Source organism: Myodes glareolus, chromosome 2 (genome assembly GCF_982192425.1).
Source record: "Myodes glareolus chromosome 2, mMyoGla1.1, whole genome shotgun sequence".
NCBI lineage: Eukaryota > Metazoa > Chordata > Mammalia > Rodentia > Cricetidae > Myodes > Myodes glareolus.
This window is the reverse complement of record NC_142027.1, coordinates 5,345,459-5,362,581: the sequence shown is the minus strand read 5'-3', so window position 1 is coordinate 5,362,581 and position 17,123 is coordinate 5,345,459. Positions and strand designations below refer to the sequence as shown.

Here is a 17,123-nt window from a genome sequence, read left to right as displayed (position 1 = left end):
AGTGGGTGAACACTGTCATGTACACATGAAAACCAGAGTTCAATCCCCAGAGCCATGTAAAAACGTCAGCTGTTGTATTTTTAGCATTGGGAAGCAGATGGCTGGGTTCCATGGCCCTTCCCTGGCTGATTAGCAAGCGTAGCCCAATCAGCAAGTTCCTAGCAATGAGAGACCCTGTAGAAGGAAAGCAAGGCAGACAGAACCCCGAGCAGCAGTATCTGAAGCTGACTGTCAGCACATGCACACTCACACACACCACACCACACATACCCACTCCCTCACACACATGTGAACATGCACATACATGTATACACTCACACATGCACACACATAATCATACAAACACATACACATAAACACGTACCCACTCCCCCATACATGTTAACATACACAGACATGTACATACTCACACACACACACACACATAATACATAAACAATCATGCAAACACATTACATATAAACATATGCCCACTCCCCACACACATGTGAACATGCACAGACATGTACATACTCACACATACACAGACACACAATATACATATATACACATATACATATACACACATGCACACAAACATGTTCCCATTTCCCACACACAGTCACACATACACACACATGAACATATACACACATACACATACAAAACTGTCTGGGATCCACACGGAACTCAGATCTTACGTGTTCCCCAAATGTTATGGGTAGAAAACTTGGTCCCTGGCTGCTGGTACTATTGGAACTTTAGAGGGTGGGAAGAAGTGGGTGTCTTTCCATGATGTGTTTCACCCCGACTTTCCCTCTTCCTCCCTCCTGTCCACTGGGAGTGAGTAGCCTCTTCTGCTCCCCGTCCACAGTTAGGTGTCCTGCCCCCCACAGACCCTGCAACAGCCAATCAACCATGATCAGAAACCTCGGAAACTCTGGGCAAAGTGAACCATTCCACCTTTGATTGTTTGCCTTGGGCATTTGCTGCAGCCATGGAAAGTAACTGATCCGTGTCATCCTCTCCTGATAGTTCATTGGGGAGAGTGCAGTGGTTGCGCTGCCGCAGTGGAGGGCCATGGATACAGAAAGAGATGCAGGCAGAGGTGACCTGCAGGAGTGACCGCTCACCAGCCCAGTGTCAGGACCCTCCGGGAAAAAGAAACACACAAATGCAGGCATGTCGACATTTACTCCAAATGGTACTTCCTTTGGTGAAGAACAGAGACAAAAGTACTCACAATTAAACAAAACAAAACAAAAACAAAAACATTCTAGGGGCTGGGGAGCCAGGTCAGTTAGGAAAGTGTAAAGATCTGAGTTTAAACTCTGGAACCCACGTAAGAAAGCTGGGCATGGTGGTAGGTGTCTGTGATTCTGGTGCTGGAGAAGTGGAGCCAGACTGACAGATCCCTGGGGCTCGCTGAAGTTGGCCAAGTCACCAAGTTCCAGGTAAAAGTGAAAAAAAGTCTTTGAAAGGTACCTCTGGCTTCCACCTGCATGAGCATGTAGGTGCACGTGTGCACACACCCATGCACTCTGGCTGACATACACACATGAGAGAGAGAGAAAGAGAGGGAGGGAGGGAGTGAAGGAAGGAGGAAGGGAGAAAGGGATGGAGGGAGCGAGCAAGGGAGCGAGGGAGGAAGGAAGGGAGAGACCCAGAGAGAAACAGAGATAGAGAGGGACAGAGAGAAATAGAGACACCAAAATTGAGACAGAGAGACACAGACAGTCTGAGACACACACACACAGCAACAGAGTGTCTCTAAGCCTGGCTTCCAGGCTGAAGGGTGTAATGTTCTAAACCTTAGATGAAGCATCACCGAGAAGATGATTCCTAAGAAGAATTTTCCACAATGGAAGGAAAAGAAGGGAGGGAAATGTCAAAAGAATTAGATAAAAGTTTTCCAACACATGGCTGTCTAGGGCTGGCAGTGGAAGAACAAGAAAAACCATGTCTCCTTCCCATGCCCCGTGCTTCTGCCTCTCCTCTGCTTGTGAAACAATACATATAAAAATGTTGCTTCCAGTTAAAAATGCCCCTGAGGATGGGACTCTAGAGACATGGGACCCTCTCTACAGGTATGCAGGCATGACATCTGGGCCAAGTCTGTGCCCGGGTTCATCTGTAGAATTCGGTCCTTTTCCCCTGAAGCACAGACACTGGTTACTGACCTCTTGTTACAGGGCAAAGAAAGGGGAATGTCCTTTCCACCTGGGGCCCATGAGGAAGCCAAGGAGCTGGTTGTTAGGGTGAGCTGCAGGTTCCCGGCAGTGTGCTCACACTCACCTCGAAGGGCTCAGCCAGAAATCACTTCGGCTTGACACTCTCTTTACCATGTTTGCTGTGTAACTCACCTCTGTTTCCTCAAGGTTATTGTCTGACTAGTGCAAGTTCACAAACCCATAAACAGAAAGGACATAAAATTCAACAACCGATATAGGACATCCAGCTAAGGTGCCCTGTCTCCATTACTTGGGCATCCCCCAAGATCTAGAGCTCTGCAGAGATTGCACACAGTAGGTCTGAAAAATCTCTTCTAGGGGCCTGGCTCATTTTTATTTTCTCCTCTTTCTCCACCCTCTTTCTTTCTTTGAAACATTTAAAAATATCCCAATGCAACCTGGGCAACCAGAAAGGTGCTGACTTAAACCATATTTTTGGTACTGTATAAAAACTAAATAAGAATAATTAGTTGTTTTGTGTGTGTGTTTATGGGAGAGGTACCACAGAGAGATACAAACATCTGCAGACCACTGAGCAAGCCAAGGACAGAGAAAGGCCCTTCCTTCTGGCTTATCTGAACATAATAATTCTGGTCACAGAGGAGATGCGCGTGGTGCCAGCGCTGGCCGGGCAGGTGGGAGATGCCCGTGGTGCAGCACTGGCCGGGCAGTCGGCTTGAACGCTCCTCTTCGCTCTAAGTGAGAGCACAGCCCGTGTCTCCTGTGTCACTGCTGATGCTGTGACTGCACTGCCCTGCAGTGGAAAAGGACATTTTTCCTTGGATTTATCATTTGATGCAGATGGTTGGCTCAAGTTTCTTGATCTTGTCAGCAAAGTTGATGTTAAAAATTTGGAACAATCATCCTGCTTGTTTATGTTTTCTTATGAGGTGTCAGTTTCTAGAATGAACACTTTTTTAACTGGAGCCTCAGAAGGAACCTTCAGTGTGTATCTTCACACACACACACACACACACACACACACACGTACTTTATTTAATGTGTTGTTTCTTCCTACCTTTCTATCACCTTTCTCTGAGTACCAGTATGCTTTATGGAACAGACAAAAAGTACCCCCTCCCCCCCTTATTTTGCACAAGAAAAGGCCATCAAGAACCACAGAGCACAGTTTGGGGAGACGACTCTATCAGAAAAATGCTGGCCATATAAGCACGAGGACCCGAGTTCCAATCCTCAACAGCCTTGTCAACAGTTAGGCACTGAAGTGGGCACCTGTTGGGCCGGCACTGGAGAGGCTGAGACAGGGGGATCCTCGGGATTTGTGAACTCAGTCTAGCTGAATGACAAACTGGGTTTAATGAGAGACCCACGCTGTCTGTCTCTAAAAATGGAGAGAATCTGAGGAAGATGCCTATCCACATGTGTACGTACACACACAAATGCATACATGCATGTACCTCCCCCTCCATGTGCACGTACATACACAAATGCATACACACATGTACCTCTCCCTCCATGTGCACATACACACACAAATGTATACACACATGTACCTACCCCCTCACACACAATATGGACTTTCATCATGGCACTGCAGATGGCTAACCCCCTCTTGACCTATGAACTTGCCAAAGTCTGCAAAGGACACAAACAAGGAGGAATTTGCTGGGTTCTCAGGTTGAGACCTTCGGTAGGGGCAGATGACTGGGTGCAGCTTCTCTCTGCCCAGCTTCCTGGTCTGAAATGGTTAAAAAGTAGCTAGGCAGGTCTGGAGACGGGAAAGCGGCTGTGCCAACTAGTCAAGCATTAGGCAGAAGCAGCTCTTGAACTTGGGCGCAGAGGACCGTCTGGCTCCCAGGAGAAACCTTACACTGTTGTCTACTTTCCTTCCCGAGGTGAACGGAAAGTTGCTTTCAAAGGCGTCTGCGCTGCTGACTATCCGTCCTGTCAGGGGAAACCATTCCTCCTTCTGAAGCACTTTCAGTGTTTACAGGCTCTAACTTAAAACAGAAACATTTATTTTTTCACCAGTTAAGTTCCTGGCACCGGCTAAGAGGGGGATTTAGGTTTTGTTTTGTTTTGTTTTTTTAATGTATCAACTAACACTTGACTAAACACGACTTTCAAAACTGACTTTTCATTTTTATTTTTTTTAAAAAACATAAATACATTTAGTTTGCTAGGGAACATCATACTTAGGTGTTTGATTCATAAAACCCAGTTTATCTGAGCTGTCTTTCGGTTGTAGCTTTTACAAATGGCTGCTACAATCAACAGGTGGGATCAGGAAGGAGCGTTCTCCTTACTAAAAGTGTTCCATGTGTGGATTAGCACTGTTACCGAATTGAATGAACACCCCAAACCTGATGCATTCATTTACATAATTGACGGATTCTCTGTAATTTAGTGGAATTAATGACTATACAGATACAATTCTTTTAAGTGCCCAGGATTGGGAACATCACGGAACATATTGTACCTTATTGTAAAACAAAAATAGCCTTGGACAGACTGTGGAATGTACTCTCACAGGGTAATCAGTTCTTTACTGTGGTTTTCCTGCCAGTCGGGGAGCCCTGCGTCACACAGAGCAGATGCCAAGTGTCTGGTTTGCACTTTGGTAAGACATGTTTTTCTTGCTGCGAATTTTCAGGTCTACAATTTCCCCCTGAGTGAGCACAGAGCATTCTGGTCACCTTTCCGTACATCTGGGGTCTAGCTTCTGCGCCAGGTATTTCAAAAAATGGCCGTCATATTGGAGTTCAAAACAGGTGGGCGGGGCAAGTCCACAGACTTGGGATACTGCCTGCTGGACACTATTGGTCTGTGGGCGGACATGAAAGTCTGGGGCAGCTTGGTGGAATTTTTATCTCGTGTAAGTGACCTTTCTCCTGGCTGAGTCCTCTTCTATCAAAAACAAATTCGTTAACATCTTACATGAAGTGTTGAAATGATGCCTTAAATGAACTTGGGTGGGAACATGTTATTAAACCAATATCCTCAGATGATACCTCCATGGAGTCAAGGATTTGGGGGAATAATTAACTCTCTCATCCTCCCCTTGTCGGCTTGGTGCTGGGGTTGTTGTTTAATAAGCTGTTTGCTCCTTCCGTACAGGACAATTTGCAGTAGGCTGAAGATGAGTAGGAGCCCTCTGGGGTCTAATCGCCTCTAACCCTCTTTATTCACCCCCTACTGTGTCTAGGGTGCACTTTCTAGTTTCTCTTGGCTGTTTACCCAAGCAGAAAATGCAGGAAACGACCTAGGCATCTGATGGGCTTGTGCTTTCCGGGCTGATCTGAAGCTCTTCCCAAACATCCACTCCGCTCACACATCCTCTCTCATGCTGGTGTCTGCCACCTTCGTGCCAGTCCAGGTCACCTGCGAGCCAGGACTCCCCACGGGCTTTCTTGTGGAAAAGCACACTACAATCGCTGTCTCTCACACACTTAGTCCCTCACTCAAGGCCAAGCCTGGAAGACACGGGGTGAGAGGAAGGACTTAGAGAGGAGAGGATTTGAGGGTGGAGAGGTGGTTCAGTCAGAAAAGGGCTTATCACGCAAGTCTGAGGATCCGTGTCTGACCCTCCCCAATGTTAAAAAGAAAGCACAGCCATATAACCACATGCTTATAACCCCAGGGCTGGGAAGACAGGGACAGGGGGGTTCCTGGGGGGTGCTACTCAGGCTGCCCAGCTGACTCAGTGGACTCCAGGTGCACTGAAAGACCTTGTCCCCAAAATAAGGCTGGAAATGACTCTGGGAGATACCAGTGGCAACCTCTAGCCTCTGTATACACACGTGCATTCACATACACACTCATGTATACATACACATTCACTACACATTCACATACATACCCACATATTCACACACATTCACATACACACATGAAGTGGGGGGAAGAGATGGCTTTCATTCAACATTTAACTACTGAAGATTTCCAAAGCCACTCATACCTGAGAGAGACAGGTGTGTGAAGAGAGACCCTGCACGGTCTCTTGCTGAAAGCACTCCCCACTCACCCAGACCAGTCCCCATGCCAGGCTTCCCCACTAAGGCTTTCTCTGTGTCTCTACAGTGCTCTGACAGCCGTGGCAGCAGGACAGCTTCCTGCTCCCCACCACTCTCCAAGCAAAGGCAACTGGACACATGGTTGGTTTTGTTTACCACTGTCGCCATAACGCAGGAAGAGTGTCCACCAGTAGACGCCTAACAGAAGCTTGGTAGATGCTAAGTCAATAAAGTTGTTTAATCAAATGGTATGGTGCCCAGGAAAAAACAAACTACAAAGATTCCATCTTTGCCCTCTCTGTTTAGAGACTCCACTGCACAGTGGAGAACAACGCATTGTCTGCTCTGTAGTCTATGATACCAGGAGCTGGCAAACTTTTAGCTAGAAAAAGTCAGCTTGCAAACATTTTTCGCTTGTGACACTGTTTCTTTGTCAAAACCATGTCGCTGTGCCATCAGGAGAACCTCGGTAAATAATCTGTTATTATATGCACATGGCCACAATCACATTAAAACTTTACTGATAGAGGTGGCAGGCTGCATTTGGCCTGGAAAGTGGGGTTTTCCAGCCCTTCGATTACCACCCAAGAGCCATTTCCTAAGAGCCGGAGACCACCTTCCCTTCATTTGTTTAGACTTTTGGTCCTAACGCTCAGATAAAGATTTGCTAAGTGACTCTCGATCTTCACTCTCCTTTGATCCTGTCTTTACATTTGATGAAGCCTGGCCCACCTAGGAAATGTCCCAAGGACTCTCTTTTCTCTTCTCATTCCTCCTTCCCTCTCTCTTCAACTCACTCTCTATAGCCCACACAGGCCTTAAACTCCAATAAAGCTGAGAAAGACAGTGAAACTCAGACCCCTCAGCCTGCGCCTCTGGAATTCTGGGATGGCAGGCCTGCCACTGTGACCACTTCATGCGGTGCTGGGGATTGAACCCAGGGCTTCTGCACCCTTAGCAAGCACTTAACGGACTGAATGCCAACCCCGGCCGGCCTTTATTTTCCCTTTCTGCCTCATCTTTTAAAAATAGCACTCATCTTTGTGGGCATCTTGTTTACTTACACGAGTGAGGCAGAGCCTTGGTGTAAGGTTCCTGAGCTCTTTGTGGTTAAACTGGTTTCTCAACCACCCGATTCTAGAAAGGAAAAGAAAGGCCTAGGGCAGATTAGATGCCTCTGTCAGGGAACCTGAGTGTAGGAGCCAGGTTGTGCCTTCTTCAAGCGTCCCCTGACCTCAGAGGCAGTGCTCTATGCGGATGTTGGGATGAGGGCATGGACTCCCTCCACCATAACCAGTTGACTGGTTCTCTTCCCTTATGTGGACAGGGCTAAGCTCTTCAAATGCTGGACACAGCCGCCTTCCTCTCCCTCAGTGTCTGACGGCAGCAAAGGCAGCAGTGGGGAGCCAGAAGCAACTGCCTATGTCATTGCCCCCATGGAGACATCAGCCTTACAGGTGTCAGCATTTCTCCCTGCCGGCCTCAGACGTGGGGACTTTTGATCTGGGCCAGCGGCCAGTGTAACTTCTCTGGGACTGAGGACCGAGAGAGTGGACAGTTCCCTGCAGCTCTTCAGATGACCAGATCTGCAGGTTCTTCGCCTGAGCTCCCTAGAGCCTTATATCAGTCCCAGCTGCTACCTCCCATCTCTCTGCCTCCCCTGCCCTCCTCCACCCTGGGCCCCTTCAAACTCTTCGGCGTTTCTTTTGGTTGTCAGTGGCAATGCCCTCGGGACATTGTCTCTGTCGCAGAGGTACTGGAGAGACAGATTACAGCTTGGATACCTGCTATTGCTAAGGAGCCAGGGGACCCAGGGGACTATTTAATAACCGGGTGCCAGGTCAGCCAGCACCACTCGTCAGCAAACCTGCCCTCCCATCAGGAACAGGATCCTGGCTGGTATATGGGATTATCTGGATGGAACTGGTGGGCCGTCAGAAACCACCAAGTTCATTCTGCCTCTGCGGGGTGGGCCAAGGCCTCTCTAGGTAGCTGTTCCTCTGTCCTCAAGCAAATGCATGAAGGCCTCTGCTCTCAGAAGCAGCATTGCTGTGTTTTTCTCTGCCAGAGAATCAGGGACCAGAGTTGGGGCACCAGGAACCCGCTTAAGCAGGGCTGCTCAGTGCTCAGTGTTTACCTATGTGAACCCTGGGGTAGTGGGTGGTCTTGAGTTTTCCTGTGACAGCAGGAAGTCTGGGGTCGACGGGTGACACCAAGTGGTGTTGTGTTCGCATGGCCATCGAATCTCCAGCTGTCCGACCACCAGGCAGTACCCACATTGCCCGGTTCACACAGAGCCTGTGGCATCGAGGCCCTACCTGTTTAACTGCTAAGCCACTTCTGTTGCCTCTGTCATTCTCCACTGCTGCTTCTTTCTCCAGGCATCCGGCACATCCTGCACTGCTGAAGGGAGGCAAGGCCACTCGGAGACAGTCTTCATCTTCCCTGCGGCTGCAGTACCAGATGCAGTAGCCCGGCAGCATGTCTGCCAGCTGACCCACTGAGTGAGCTTCAGTACCCTGCCTACGCAGCCCCAGAAGGGGTCTTTGGGCCAATCACAGTCACGTGTTTGGCCAGTCACAGCCTTGCCCCTTCGCACCAGTCACAGAGACTAAGGCTTGTGCACTGGGCAGGTTATGCCCTGGTCCTTTAGCACTCACTGAAGGAAGTGTCCCCCTCCCCCAGGCCCCAGACAAGGTGGGCATTCCAACTTGAGAGGTAAGGCTACAAAATAATTGCCCTAAACTGTTTTAGATCTTTCGAACTGGGCTGACTGGGCCTGAACCTTCAAGATTCAGGGCAAACAAACACCAGGTGTTTATGTAATTGTTTCCAGGTGTGTTTAAGGAGCCCTAAAGCTACCTGGTGCTGACACAGCACAGCCTGGCTCTCAAACTAGTAGCCCTTTGGCTAGTGGTAGCTTGGGCTGTGCAGGAAAGAGCGGAAGCGGCTGAGGAGGCATTCCTTGTTGTCTTCACTAAAAGAAGAATGAACAGGGGGCAGAGTGCTTACAATCTGAACTCAGGACTTTCGTTAACAGGGCAGTGACTTCAGCAGATCTTCACAGTGTTTTAACAGTGCTCTGGCCAGGGACCCGAGGGATGAAGGCCCCCTCTGTCTCACCTCTGTTGACTCTAATGGGAGCAAGGGAGCAGAGTCTACATTCCAGGCTGAACTCCTGAAGCAGAACTGGACCTTTAGGACCTGACTATAGACAAGCTATCCTTAGTGTGCACCTGACTTGTGCTGATCTCAGATTCCCTCTATAAGAATGGGAATAGACTTGCCTGGCTGTATGGGATGCCCTGAATCTCTCTAACTTTCCAACTGTTCTTTCTAGGCAGAACTGAATCCAATAGCCCCAAAGAGATTGCTATCTCTGGGTCCATCTTTGACTCTTCATATTGCAGAGTTCAGAATTTCTTGGGGAAAACTATTCATCACAGGCACCATGGGCAGCAGTGTGAAGTGAATGATGACAGTGGTGGTCAGACTCATGCCGATTTAAAAAAAAAAGATTGTGTGTGTGTGTGTGTGTGTGTGTGTGTGTGTACCACTGTGCATGGTTTCAGGTGTCCCCTTCTATTACTCTGTGGCAATTCAGTTCAGACAGGGGTTCTTTGGACCCTGAAACTGGCATCTCAATATTTTTCTCAGCTGGTCTGGAAGCCAACAGATCCCAGAGATCCTTCTGTCTCCATTGCCCTTGGACCCGAACTGCAGGCATTTGCAGGATGCCAAGCTTCGATACTGGTATCCAAATTCTGATCCCCATGATTGCTTATCAAGCATTCTTTACTGCTGAGCCAACTCTCTGATTCCAGGCTTGTGACTTTTAAGGTATTTATTTTATAGAACAGATAGTTGCCCATGAGTCCTCTGGACCAAGGATCCTCTTTTTCATCTTAAGAAAAGATATTCTAAGTAATTGGATTGTGGGCTGGATGGAGTCCAGATGGCTGGCTCAGGAAACGGGACACATCCTGATACAGATGACCACATGGATACTGTTCATCTAATACGCTCTTTAAAGAGCGGTTACTGGCCTGCAGCTGACAGGAAAAGGCAGAGCCACCTCCATGGCCACAAGAGGTTGCTATAGGTACTATTATCACAAATTCTGAGGACAGCAGAAAGGCAAGGGAAGGGCATAAGGAGCCCGAGACCATGAGAAGGCTTGGGGAAAGGGGCAAAGAGTCAGAGACCCAATTCTGAATCTAACTGTACCTGATCCCCTTGGCTGGTCACTGCCAGTATATGATACCTTAATGGCATCTTCCTATACTCTGAGGCGAATCGTTCTGGGCCTGCCTTTGATTTCTTTGAAGTTCTTGGCCATTGCGCGAGGGCTGTGGCTCCTGTTAGGTTTCCTAGTCTGCACTAAAAGTCTCCATGGACAACCTGGAGGAAGTATGTTAGAGTCCGTCAGGAAGTGAGACTAGGCTATGTGTAAGAGAGGCAAGGCTATGAGCATAATACCTGATAATCAGAACCACAGTGTAAGCCTCGGGCTACAAAGTTAGCATCTGAAGCTTGTCTTGTTCTCTGTAATAGGAAATGCATGCTTGAGACCCAACTGGAACCCTTCAGACAGGAGTGTTTCACATCAGACATTACCTTCTGCTATGATTTTAAGAGTTCGGCCAAGTCAGATGAGAAGACCAAAAAACAAAAGAAGTGTGATGTCTGCATGGGTACTGCCATGATTTGAATAAGAAATATTCTTAACAGATTCATACTTTGAAGACCTGGTTCTCCAATTAGTGGTACTTTTGGAAGGTTCTGGAAACTTTAGGTGGGATCTAATTATAGGAAATAAGCTACGGGGGCTAGGGGTAGATCCTTGATTTCCTGTCTGTGACTCCTCATGGTATCTTTCTCTACGTTCTGCCTGTGGGGAGCTGAGGAGGTTCCTGGGCACACACTCCCTTTGCCATAATGTTCTGTCCAAATGCATGAAGCTAACAAACTTGGATTGGCCTATCTAAAATCACGAGCCAGAAAGCCTTTCTCGCTCAGATCAGTTCTGTTAGGTCACAGTGGTTCATAAGTAAATGATACAGGGGTAGAGATGAAAGATAGACAGAGACATCGAAGGAGAGGTTGACTAACATCAGTCATCATGGGTGTGAACGCCAACTCTGAGGGCTCCTGCGTTCCTGGCCACTTGTCAAGGTCACCTTGTGACGGAAGGTTGGCTTTCCTCTTATCATTTCCGGTTCATCTCTACCTGAGCTCTTTGTTCTCTCACAGGCACACGTAGAACCCGGGAAAGTACTTTCCACGCCTGCCTCCTCCACCCTCTCTGCTCCCTGAATTCTGAGGAGGAAACTCAATCCCCGGCAAACACTCGGAAGTGCTCTACTGACGCAGGCTGCTCTCTTAACTAAGGATTCCATCTCCAGGACGCAGTGAACTGTCAAATTTCATTACCTCTACATGTGGGCCATGCTGGCTCTACCCATATGAATTTCTGAAACTCAAACAGCAGTTTGAACACAGACAACAGCAGACAGAATTATATACGCACACACCACTTGCTGGGATCAGCACACTACTTCTGTGTGTTGATTGACTCAAGGCCGGACAGCGTAAGACTCTGTTAGCAAATGAACAGAAATGCCAAGAACCGTCAAATATTATTTTAGATTATAAAACTATGATAGGAGATAGATTCTCACACTTGATTTCTGTAAATGCAAGCACATGATCAAAGTCAGAAAAAAAAATGCTAAATAAACCAAGTGGCATAAACCTTGCAAATTAGTGTCGCAGCACAAGGCACTCCAGGAAAATTAGCTTGATTAAATTCAGTTTCCTAAGAATAAGCTAATGAAATCCATTCATCTATTTATCTGAGCGATATAACCTATTTAACCACTCAAATGATTTGACCCTCCCCCCAACAAAAGCAACAGAGTCACAATGCTCCTCACACAGTGCTTCCCCACAATGCTCCCCCAGAGTGCTCCCCACACAGGGTTCCTCACACAGGGCTCCCCCCACAAGGCTTCTCCCACAGTCCTCCTCACACAGTGCTCCTCAAACAGTGCTCCTCACACTCCTCACACAGGACTCCTCACACAGTGCTCCTCACACAGGGCTCCCCACTGCTATTATTGGAGAAGCTCTGGTTCTTTAAAGGAATTCACATTTTTGGAAGTATTTTAAGGTGGCTCAGGGTCACAGAGTACAAATGGCGAACACAGAGTTTGAAGGGACTGGAGTGGGCGCAAATGAAGCCTGTGGATTTGCGTAGGGGGGAGTTCCTAGACGCGTGCTTGGGGGAAAAACAACACAGAACTTGCTATGGCAATGAGCAAATGCAAAGCAAGAAGTGTAACCTGAGTTTAACTGCTTTCACTATAGAACATTGATCCTCAGTGTCTCCTTAGAGAAGACACACTGCATAGGGTCCCCCATGTCTCCTCCATCAGCATCATGCAGGAGCCCTGAATGTGGATTTGTTATGCTTAGTTGACTAGTGCAAAAAGCAGTTTGGATATGGGGTTACCTTTTCTCAGGTCCCAATTCCCAGGCAGCATCTCCAGACTCTGAACCAATGGCTAAGAGAGAACCATGTCCCTTCCACCCCCGCACGTCTATGCAACTTCCTGCCAAGACTGATTAGCCTGTCATGGGGGGACTATAGCACTGCTCTGGGCACAGTAGCCAGGACTTGACTCATAAGACAAGCCACCAAGCAACTCAAAAGTTATATTTGCCCAAGGCATAAACATGAGGCTAAATTCCAAGTAGCCTAGTTGGGGTGCATTCTTTATGGAGTCACATGAATTCTTCGCTAATTCATAAATCAGAACCCTTCACGCTTGGAGATACCACTGCCTGCCAAATATACAGATTTCAGAAAGGAAGTCAGCTGGGCTGAGGTAGCCAGAGATTAGTGAAAGTTCTCAATGAAAGTCATTTGGAGAAGGGCAAGTCATCCCTCAACTCCCCACTGTGGGTTAGGGTAACCGCAACAGCAGAGCAACGCCAGTGGGAAGGAACGAGTGACAGAGGCAGAACACACACACACACACACACACACACACACATACACACACACTCAAACATAGGAGAGAGAGAGAAAGAGAGAGACACACGCACAAGGAAGAGAGAGAGAGAGAGAGAGAGAGAGAGAGAGAGAGAGAGAGAGAGAGAGATTGAATGAGCACAAGGTGATCTCTTTCTTAATGGAGAAGCTAAGAAAATCCAGTCACTCCTTTCTCAGTCAACGAGTCTATCAGTGTTGGGAGCTTGACCTTGGCTCATTCATAACTTTTTAGTTGCTTTAATTTTCCATGCTGGCTTGTTGAAGAAAAGGACCATCAAAACCTATCTCCAGGGTGTCTCTAAGTGTGCTTCATTCAAATAGAGCTGTGGCCGTGAGTCCAGTGAGGTGACTGACTTGGGCTGCAGAGCGAGTCGCCAGCATAGCTTCCCTTTAGTGCGCCCTTTCGCTCACTATGTGGACACTGCTTTCTAGATAATGCCCCGTTAATTCCCATCGTGACTTAGCTAAAAATAAGAAATAGGTGGGGTGTGCAGCCAAGGATCTAGAAGGCAGAGGCGCCCTCTTTCCCCACTCCTATTTCTTTGTCACGAGCCTTCTTGGAGACCTTAATGACAGCTTGGCTGGGCTCTGTCATTTGACATCGTTTGGCCAATTTTCATTGCTCAGTTTTTCCACAGTAACTGGAATATTTGGCAAGAAGGGACAGTTGTGCAATGGGAAAATTTCCAACATCTAAACCCAAGGAACACAGGTGTTTTCCCTTCTCTGCTTATAATAAATGCTGAGGGCGTGTTGTTTGGGGGCTGCTAAGGTTTTGCTGCCTTAGGTTCCTGCGCAGTGTGGGAACTTGGTACTTATGAAGAATCAGGGTTGCTACAAGGAATCAGTAGGGAGTTTGAGTGAGGGTCATAACATAGTTGTACCACTAAGTGCCATAGATAAAACAATAGCCCCCAAATTGTAATGTGAACCCACAGTCTCTGCCAGAAGCCAAGCACTAACTTTGAAAAAGTAGTAAAGAGACCTTGCCTATGTTCAGGGGTGGAAGTATAATAGAGAGGCAGATACTAACAGGTGAGACCTAAAGTGGGGGGTCTTTGTCAACACAATGATTGGAGGTGACAGAAGACAGCAGCTGCACTCAGCAGATAGAACCAAACGCCTCCCCCAATGATTGCTATCACCAACCCCAAAAAAGAGGTACCCCAATGCAGTACCCAGTTTATCACCAAGTAGGGACCCATGGGAAAAGAAGTAGAACCAGCTACAAATGCCTGTTCCAATCCATCTCTTATGTTACACAGGCTGACCATCATGAGGTCCGCAGCGGACTACTTCAATATGTAAAAATGGTTGTTGGAGTGCAGGTTGGCTAAGAACCAAGCTGTTATGAATAATTTTCTCCGCTTGGACGTCTGGTGGAGACAAGCCCAGGACATCTCTCTGTCTGGCTTAGGTAGTTACCCACCTACTCAACGCACAGTTAAATAACAATAGGAGTTAACATAAGCCAACATTCAAGCTCATCTTCAGATGAACGTTCAGGTTAGATTATCCAAGGAGGGAAGGGTGGCTGCGGGCGCAGTGGGCCAGGCCTGGCTGTTCTACCCTGCGGGCAATGTTCTGCTGCTCACCGGCTTACACGGTCAACAGGGAAAGCTCATCTTCCTAGGACCGGCCAACGGGGCCAGCGTGTCATTCACTGACACTTACATGTCACCAAGAGGGACCTAGAGTCTCCAAATAACTCAGGAGAGGCTTAAAGAGCCAGCAGTTTCTGAGCAGAGGCCCATGGGTCATGAACGTAACTTTTTAAGTTGTATCTTCCCCATTGGATTAACATTTACAGATATGTTGACCACTGTCTATTTAGTGTGACTCTATTAGAATAATAGAATAACAATTTTTATTTTCAAATTAATGTTTAACGTTAAAATAGGTAACTTCAAAACAGAGAGAGGGTGGCTGGGTGCAGCCATGCATACTTTTAACCCCAGTTATCTGGGTGTATCTCTGTGAGTCAAGGCCCAGCCAAGACTACACAGTGAGACCCTGACAGAAAAAAACAGAGAAAAGAAAAGGAAAACAAAAGAAACCAAGTGTTCACATTGGAGTAGGGTGAGCCCCCATAGCTGTTTGCCTGGACTATGGGATTTCTTAGCATTTCCAGTGCTAAGCCCAGTGCTGTCAGTCACCCTACAGAGAATAGCTTGGAGGCAATGTTTCCACTGAGTCATTTTTGGGTTGATGATTTTGTACTGTCTGGCTAATGGAGTGTTGGGGTGAACCCTAACACTGCCCCAGTCCTTCCTGGCAGGGTTGGTGCTGGGACCTTAGCACGCCTTCTCTAAGATGCTGGTGGTCACCATCAGTCCAGACAGGGTGTTTTGTAAACAAAGCCACATTGTGTGCTGGTGTGTGTCCACGGAACCTGACTCAGAGAAGATGTTCAAAAGTTAAATATGTGTTTGTTCCTCTTCCTCTCCCTATACTTAAGGTTCTTCGTGCTTTGATTCAAGCCAGGAGGACAGCGCTGCTGCTTTCATGGTGCCCTTTTAGCAATGGCTTTGGGGAGACGCACCTCTTGAAAAAGCCAGATACAAATGCAGGGTTTAGATTATGTTCTGTGAAAATTAGACACATCTATTGCTTTCATTTAACTGGAGTGAGGGAGTGGGGAGGAAGGAAGGGGAGAGAGAAAGAGAGAGGGAGAAGGTAGAGAGGGAACTTTCCAGAGATACCTAGACAAGTCGTCCAGCTGTTACATCATGCAAAACAGAGTCTGTTCCGGTGACTGACGTCTCATGGAGAGCTCTTCTAGAATTTTCTTACTTCCCCTGTGAGCACCCAGGTTTGTATTTTTAGTGCCTCACCTCATCTGGTGGGTTCTGTCAGACTGGCCACCACCGGATCTAATTATTGATTATTACCATTACAACGAATGAAAACGCAAGCATCATTATAATGGACACTGTCTAAGAATTTAACTTTCCAAACGCACTCTTACTACTTCTAATCTTCTTCTCTCATTGTCATTATTGCTATGTCATAAATTATTATCATTGTCTTCATTTATATAAATACATTTTGACTCTACTAGACATAAATCTGCAAGAAACCAATCTTGCAGCAGTTTTAAACTGCATGAGGTATATTACATGCTGCTCAAAGGAACACGCATAACATGTTTATTCACATATGAACACGTGAACTTCCACATATGAACATATTCATATTCACATGCTTATATACATGCATGAGAATATCTCCAGTGGGCTAGCAAGAAAAATGCAGAGCAATGAAATACGTGTGGGCCATGAAATGTCTTAACGTCCATCTGCACTGTAGACCTGGCTCTGGGTAGATCAGTCTCTCTGGTTTCCCCTTCCTTCCCCCTAAGAAACAACTAATCCTGCTGATATCCTGGTCTGAGCATCGAACAGATAAAATTCATGTTAAGACTTTTATACTTTGGGGTAAGAATATTTGAATAATTGAAGCCAGTGCTGGAAATGCACATCAAATACAGAAGATGAAAATTGAAGCTCTGTTGTGATAACTATATCCTCCGGTCATGGCCTTTCAATCTACTTGGCAAGTACACGTGTATTACACATCGTGATACATATAATAATACCCATAATATGTAAATATGTGTGTAAATGTACAAGGAGCAAGGATGCTTGTATGAACTTGCACCATGCTGGGTATTCCTGGAAAGACACAGTTAATATCTTAGACAAGTGAGGAACTTGGAAATGAAGCACAGACAATAAATGCCAGAGTCAGAGTAGTTTCCAGTGGTGATAACTGATGTATCAAATAGTAAGGAAAATAGAGATCCAGAGTTGAGGCAGGCCTGTGTTAGGTAAGGGCCACCCATCAGACGCGTACCGTGTGGGTCAAGACCTGATCAACGAC

General features: G+C 47.0%; 1 protein-coding gene and 1 long non-coding RNA gene across 6 annotated transcripts in view; one reads left to right on the top strand and one right to left on the bottom strand.

Moving 5' to 3' along the window:
- LOC125392957 (uncharacterized) overlaps positions 1–17,123 on the bottom strand; it is a 51,348-nt gene that overhangs the window by 31,472 nt on the left and 2,753 nt on the right. For 2 of the 5 annotated variants that reach the window (XM_087898872.1, XM_087898880.1), the window contains exons 1-2: positions 7,419–7,595; positions 7,249–7,321 (exon numbers count right to left, since the gene is read on the bottom strand). The exons of 2 other annotated variants lie outside the window; for them this stretch is intronic. In XM_087898872.1, coding sequence (XP_087754998.1) covers positions 7,249–7,321; positions 7,419–7,459 — 114 coding nt within the window. In that variant the 5' untranslated portion in view covers positions 7,460–7,595. Of the gene's footprint in view, positions 1–7,248; positions 7,322–7,418; positions 7,596–17,123 lie in introns of those variants that run through there. One more of the 5 variants, XR_015000671.2, reaches the window with a different exon arrangement.
- On the top strand, positions 7,678–11,947 carry LOC146895744 (uncharacterized). The gene is made up of 3 exons (XR_015000675.2): positions 7,678–7,937; positions 8,566–8,902; positions 11,438–11,947. It is a non-coding gene; the product is annotated as an uncharacterized LOC146895744 (long non-coding RNA).